General features: G+C 36.3%; 1 protein-coding gene across 4 annotated transcripts in view; it reads left to right on the forward strand.

The window, feature by feature from the left end:
• ORC3 (origin recognition complex subunit 3) overlaps positions 1–2,686 on the forward strand; it is a 60,212-nt gene extending 57,526 nt beyond the window's left edge. For all 4 annotated transcript variants that reach the window (XM_081828617.1, XM_081828619.1, XM_081828620.1 and 1 more), the window contains 3 exons: positions 742–858; positions 1,615–1,694; positions 2,254–2,686. In XM_081828617.1, the coding sequence (XP_081684743.1) occupies positions 742–858; positions 1,615–1,694; positions 2,254–2,359 (303 nt within the window). In that variant the 3' untranslated portion in view covers positions 2,360–2,686. The remainder of the gene's footprint in view (positions 1–741; positions 859–1,614; positions 1,695–2,253) is intronic.
• The last annotated feature ends 3,314 nt before the right edge of the window (positions 2,687–6,000 follow it).

Genomic DNA, 6,000 nt, shown 5'->3' on the forward strand with positions numbered 1-6,000 from the left:
GTAAGAACCATGGATTTCGAATAAATTAAAAAAACACTGATTGTTGGGGCACCTGGGTGGCTCAGTTGGTGAAGCTCCAACTCTTGGTTTCCTCTCAGGTCGTGATCTCAGGGTCGTGAGATTGAGCCCTGTGTTGGGCTCCACGCTCCGTGCAGAGTCTCCTTGAGGATTTCTCTCCAACTGCCCACCTCCCCCAAATAAATAAATCTTTAAAACCAACCAACCAACCTGATTGTTTTCGTAGGGGTTAGTTAGGATCTGCAGCGATTGACAACATAGTCTTTTCTTTGAGAGCTAACGTACAGCCCTGGTAGTGATGTGTTGGTATTAACAGAGTGTAATTATTGCTATAATTATAAATGTTGGAAGTGGCATTTTACTAAAAATTCCCAAGGAAGTCTATAAACTTTTTATGGAAACAGAAATGCATTTAGGGTCTCAGACATTAATAATGTATGATTAAAATGAAAAATTTAGTAATTGGATTAATATGAAAAATATGCTTTTCTTCTGATCCTGAGTATTCCTCTAATGACTAGAAGCTAAGGGGATTATGATGAACACCTAATCCTAAACAAGAACTAGATAACTATTGGGGAGTAAATGTAGCTCACTAAATAAAGGAAACCAAAAAGACTCCATTTACTGGCTTACTGAATTTAGTTTGGGGGTTCATTAATATCTGCTTTTGTTCCTAATCATTTCTAAAAAGTAGTCATCTTAGTTTACTATTGTTTTTAGAATGAAGCACTGAAAAGTGAAGAAGGCTGCATTCCAAATGTCGCCCCAGACATCTGCATTGCATATAAACTGCACCTAGAGTGCAGCAGGCTCATCAACCTTGTGGACTGGTCAGAGGTAGGTCATGGGGAACAGAGTAAGCTGTTTATTTGTCTAACCATCTATGACAGTTCCAGGGTTTTTATACTTTTGGGACTTTAGAACTCATCTTTCATTTTTTTTTTTAATGCCCTGTTTTTTTGTTTGGAAAGCATAAATCACCTCATACTGTAAAATCCCCTCCAGAAAAGCAGCTAACTGCTCCACAGTATCTATCACTCCAAGTCCCCTGCACTCTAATTCCACACACCTCAACCAAGCCAATTCTGCATTCATGCCAGGTCAAAATAAGTATGTGATCTAACCCCACAGTTAACAGTAAGCAAAAGCTAAACAGTTTAGGTTGGTTCTGTTTTTCCACAAAATAAAGGTGTATTATTAACTAGCATTTCCTTTATCACAAAAAAAAAAAAAAATCAGAATAACTATACAACAGATTTAGCAATCAGGAAGTAAAGGAATACTTCATAAGACAACGTTGAGAGTGTAGTTATTAAGATAAATAATTTCTTTTCCATCCTCAGAAGAGTATTATAAAGTTAACTCTGTTGAAGGCCTTATTTAACAGATGTCACCATTTAAAAATATGCATAACTGGCACCGTCTAAGAAGAAAAGTTTTGAGAATCTGAAATTTGGTGTAATATTTAAAAAATATGCCAGCTATCAGCAGCGGCAGTGCTTGACCTGCCTTCGTACAAGAGTCAGCAAGTGCAATAAAAAATATTTGGCAGTGGTAGAGATTTTTATTTTCTTCTGTCTTGTCTCTCAAAAGGCTTTTGCAACAGTTGTGACAGCTGCTGAAAAAATGGATGCAAATTCTATAGCCTCAGAAGAAAGGAATGAAATTATCCAGTATCCTTTTAACAAACCAGTTGTGTAATGTCTGAGTATACATAGAGTATTAAGTTTATAGTTTCTCTAGACAATAGAGATTTATAAAGATGTTTTCCAAACAACCTTATTACTTGCTAATATTAACCATACCATCCCAGAATAACTTGTTTCTAAGTATTGATTCTGCATTTAATCTAAAATGAGACCAAATTAAAATATTTGGTCTACAGCTTCCATCAAGGTCATACTCCAGAATTCAGCAAAAATGTCCAAAAACTGTCATTTTTGCAATTCTCTATTTTTCTATGGTGATTATGTACTTTTAGAATTTGAAGGGGAAGCAATTTTCATAGTGTATGAAAAATCAATTAGGTAAGTGTTAGGTACTTTACCATTCATGTCTTAATGAAGGTGGATTCTAATTACATTTGATGTTTTCCAGTAAGGGTTATGGTTTAATTTAGCATATGTATTTGAACTATACTTCAGTTTAACAAGTGATGTTTTAACATTGAGATTTTAACTTCTTTTTGTCAAAAAATGTAAAGTGGTAAATTTCCTTAGCCATAGCCTCTAGTGCTCGGTTTATTAGAGCTGTTTCTGAACTAGAACTTTTAGGATTTATAAAACCCACCAAACAGAAGACTGACCATGTGGCAAGGCTAACGTGGGGAGGCTGCTAGAAAGCCAGTGAATGAAGCCAGAAGTACCACATAAAGCTTAAGAGAAAAAGGAGACCAGTCATATTTACATACCACCAGAAGACTGTTGGCAAGAAATGTGTAATCCCTGTGTGCTGTCTGATCAGAAAGTAGACTGTTAACCCCAAACAGGAATATATCAAAACACCTTTGGAGTACTTTAGAACCCAACAAATGACATGCTTACATTGTAACTAAAACTTCTCCCACATTATCACTGTAATTTTCATCGTCATTACGAAATTATAAATTGTTCTTGAGCACACATAGTTTATAATGGTAATAAATTCCTTTATCCAGGAGTAAAAATTTGTTACAGTTGATTTAATATCACTCATTCCTGCTCCCCCAGTTTCTTGGACTGGCATTCCTTACTTTAGTACATTGTGTAGTAAGATAAATATCCTACAGGTTGTTTCTCCTAGTGACTATATAGGTTCTAAAACCGCCTCTGCTGCCCCATTTTTTTACTCTAAAAACTTAAAAAATCCCAAGCTCTTTGGCTTTATGCTTAAAGGCAATAAATATTCTACTTTAGGATGACCTGTCATGGAGTTGTAGAGCCTTTAAGACCTTTACAGATCACATCTCAATCTTGTAAAATCCAAATGAGGAAAAAGTAAAACCCAAATGAAATGACATCTGGATGGATCTCTTCCATGACAAGAACTCATCAAGACAATGAAACAAAGATACCCCCAAGTTCATTATTTAATATTCTACTCTCATGAGAATTCTGGGACATATCTTTAAGAGTATTCACTAACTTACCAAAATTACCATGCAAATATGACCACAAGGAAAACATCCAAATTCAGTAAAAACTATCTTGGGTCACAAACATTAGTGCTATGTAATTGTAGGCCTTTTGTGTGTGCTTTGAGGACAAATTTAATGTATAACTATTTTAAAATTTATTATAAAGAAATTTGATAGCTTAAACCTCAATTCTGGAGTGTGAAGGACGTATCATATAGTATAGAGTATCTTTGTCTTCTGACAACATGATGGGCTGAGATGACATTAATGGGTAACTGCTGCCTTCCCCTCTTCCTGTTCCCAAAACATAATATATCCCCAAAACAAATTGTCAGAATGTTGCCGGGCTCAAAAAGAAAGGGAAATCCCAAGGTACCAGAAATAAAGAACTGCATGCCAGAGCAGAAAGCATCTAGCCCTGCAGAGCTTTGAGAAAGACAATTACCAGAACAGCATTACTCTTAGCTAAATGTCGTCTCATCTTCATCTAAAAGATGCCAGGATTTCTTACTGAGCAGTAAATACATATAAATATGTGCACAAAGAGCTGTCAACTTTGAAATTAAGTAATTTATGATATGCAAACACAAACATCACCATATGGGAAGAAACTGGACAGACAGAGGCTTTTGACACTTTGGAATCCATGTGTTAAAGGCAGAGCCTCTGCCTCCATAGAGAGGTGAATGTAATCTTATGTCTCTTGGATGTGATCACCAAACTGAGTATGAACAGAAGAGGCAAGGAGCCCAAGGTCAAACTCTGGGGCATATGTATGTTTTAACAGTTGGAAAAATGACTGGGCAGCAGGGAAAAAGGAAAAAAGACAGTTACATAGAAGAACCAGATAGACCAAGAAGGAGCAGCCAATAAATGAGGAAAATCAGGCAGGCGTGGTATCTTGCAAGCCAACTGAAGAGTGTTTCAAGGTCAAATGTTGATTAGATTTAGCAACGTGGAAATCATTTGTGGTTAACAGTAGTGCAGAAATGTCTGTTAGGGAACATGTATGACCTAACAAATGTCCAAACTTACCACTAGTCCTGGGAAAGCCATACATGGTGTAATGTAAATGAAGACAACATTATCTTGTACTGTTGCACAAAAGGTTTAAATAAAAACATTAGAGCTAACTTTGTTATTACAGGGAGTTCAAACTGATATAAAAGGTTAAATTAATGACATCACAAACATTCAGTTAGATAACAGGTCTAGCTGTTTTGATTGAATCCTGCTTTAGGGAGGAAAAAAGCTGCAATTGCAATGACATTTGGGGAACAAATGGGAAAATCTAAATATGGACTGGATATTAAATTAGGTATTTTAAGTGGAATAATGGTATCAATATAGGAAAACCCACCTTAGGAGATGAATCATGTGTATGTTTTTTGAAAGTTAAAAATACATACGTATGAAACAAATGGCAAAACAGTTTTTCACTTTAAGTGGATCACTGGACTGTTCTTTTAGCTTTTCTATGAATTTTTTTTCCTAATAAAAGATGGTTAAAAGAGGCAAGGGAGGACGATTAGAAAATTCTTGACTTTTACTATAAAGGTTACAGAGCAGAAAAATAGAGTAGTAACTAGAAGAGGGATCACAGGATCGAGAGTTTTTTTTTTTAAGACAGACTTTAGAGCAAACGAGCACAGGGTGGGGCAGAGGGAGAGAGAAACTCTAGTAGACTCCTCGCTGAGCTCAGAGCCTGACTCGGGGCTTGATCTCAAGACCCCAAGATCATGACCTGAGCTGAAGAAACGAAGACACTTAACCAACTGTACCCCCAGGGACCCCTCAAGAGATTTTTTAATGGCATGTTTACTGTGCTTTGGGGAATGATCTAGTAGAAAATGGATGCAGTATAGAGAAACGCTGTCTTTGAAAGAGACAGGGGCTCCTTACCTAGGGCAAGTGTAGGAGCAGAGAATTGCAGAGCCATGTCTAGGAATAGACAAGAGACAGGCTATTAGGTGCTTTAGCAGAATATTTGCTTATTAACACCAGTTACTGTATAATTTTGAAGTAAGGGATTAAAGAAAACCCAAATAAGACAAAGACAATTACTTCCAACCTTGGCTGCTTGGATCACCTAAACAGATTCCAACAGTCCTTCCCTCCCCACAACCTTCTAAAGCAGTCTAAGGGGTTGGAACCTGGGAATCTTTCCTAAAAGCTCTCCAGTTAGTATTGCTGATGCAATTAATGTCTCATTTGTTTACCATTTTCTTTAGAGAGAAGTTTTTGCCATAGGCCAAAGATAACTTTGATATTCTAAATCTCCAATATCTATTCTTCTCAGATTGCCTATGCCTATTTTTGCTCAAAAATACAAAGAATTATACCTGGTGATATAATCAGGGATTTACCGAACACTATAGCAACCTAAGTATAGCACCATGCCGGTATTGCCTTTTACTAAAAGAATGACTATTAGCACATGTAATTCTGTAACTAGCTATTTGTTAAAAAGCAATTTCAGGGATCTCTGGGAATTCAGAATCCCTAGGTAGCTAATATGATCTTTCTTATCGAGATCAACTACGGTTGGTTTTTGGACTAGAATATTCAACTACTGGGTCCATCTAATTACAACTAAATCCAAGAAGTTGCCTGTATTTTTTATTTTCTGGCATTGCCTCACACAATTACTGAAAATTGGTAAGTAGTTATAAGTAAGCTAGGACTTTTTGGTAAGGTAATAAGCAGAAATTTGGCTGTGGAGGAAATTTTATTCTTGATCCAACTTGAATCTAGAATTAAAACAACTGTATTACTTGTGGCTCCATTGAGATCGCCAGTACTGATTTTCCTTTTAGTATATCTTGCCCTCCAAGTTTAAAAACCAGCTCTTTTATAAATTTCAA

The sequence above is a fragment of the Leptonychotes weddellii genome, chromosome 8, assembly GCF_054177405.1.
Source record: "Leptonychotes weddellii isolate Sample4059 chromosome 8, ASM5417740v2, whole genome shotgun sequence".
In the NCBI taxonomy this organism is placed as follows: Eukaryota; Metazoa; Chordata; class Mammalia; order Carnivora; family Phocidae; genus Leptonychotes; species Leptonychotes weddellii.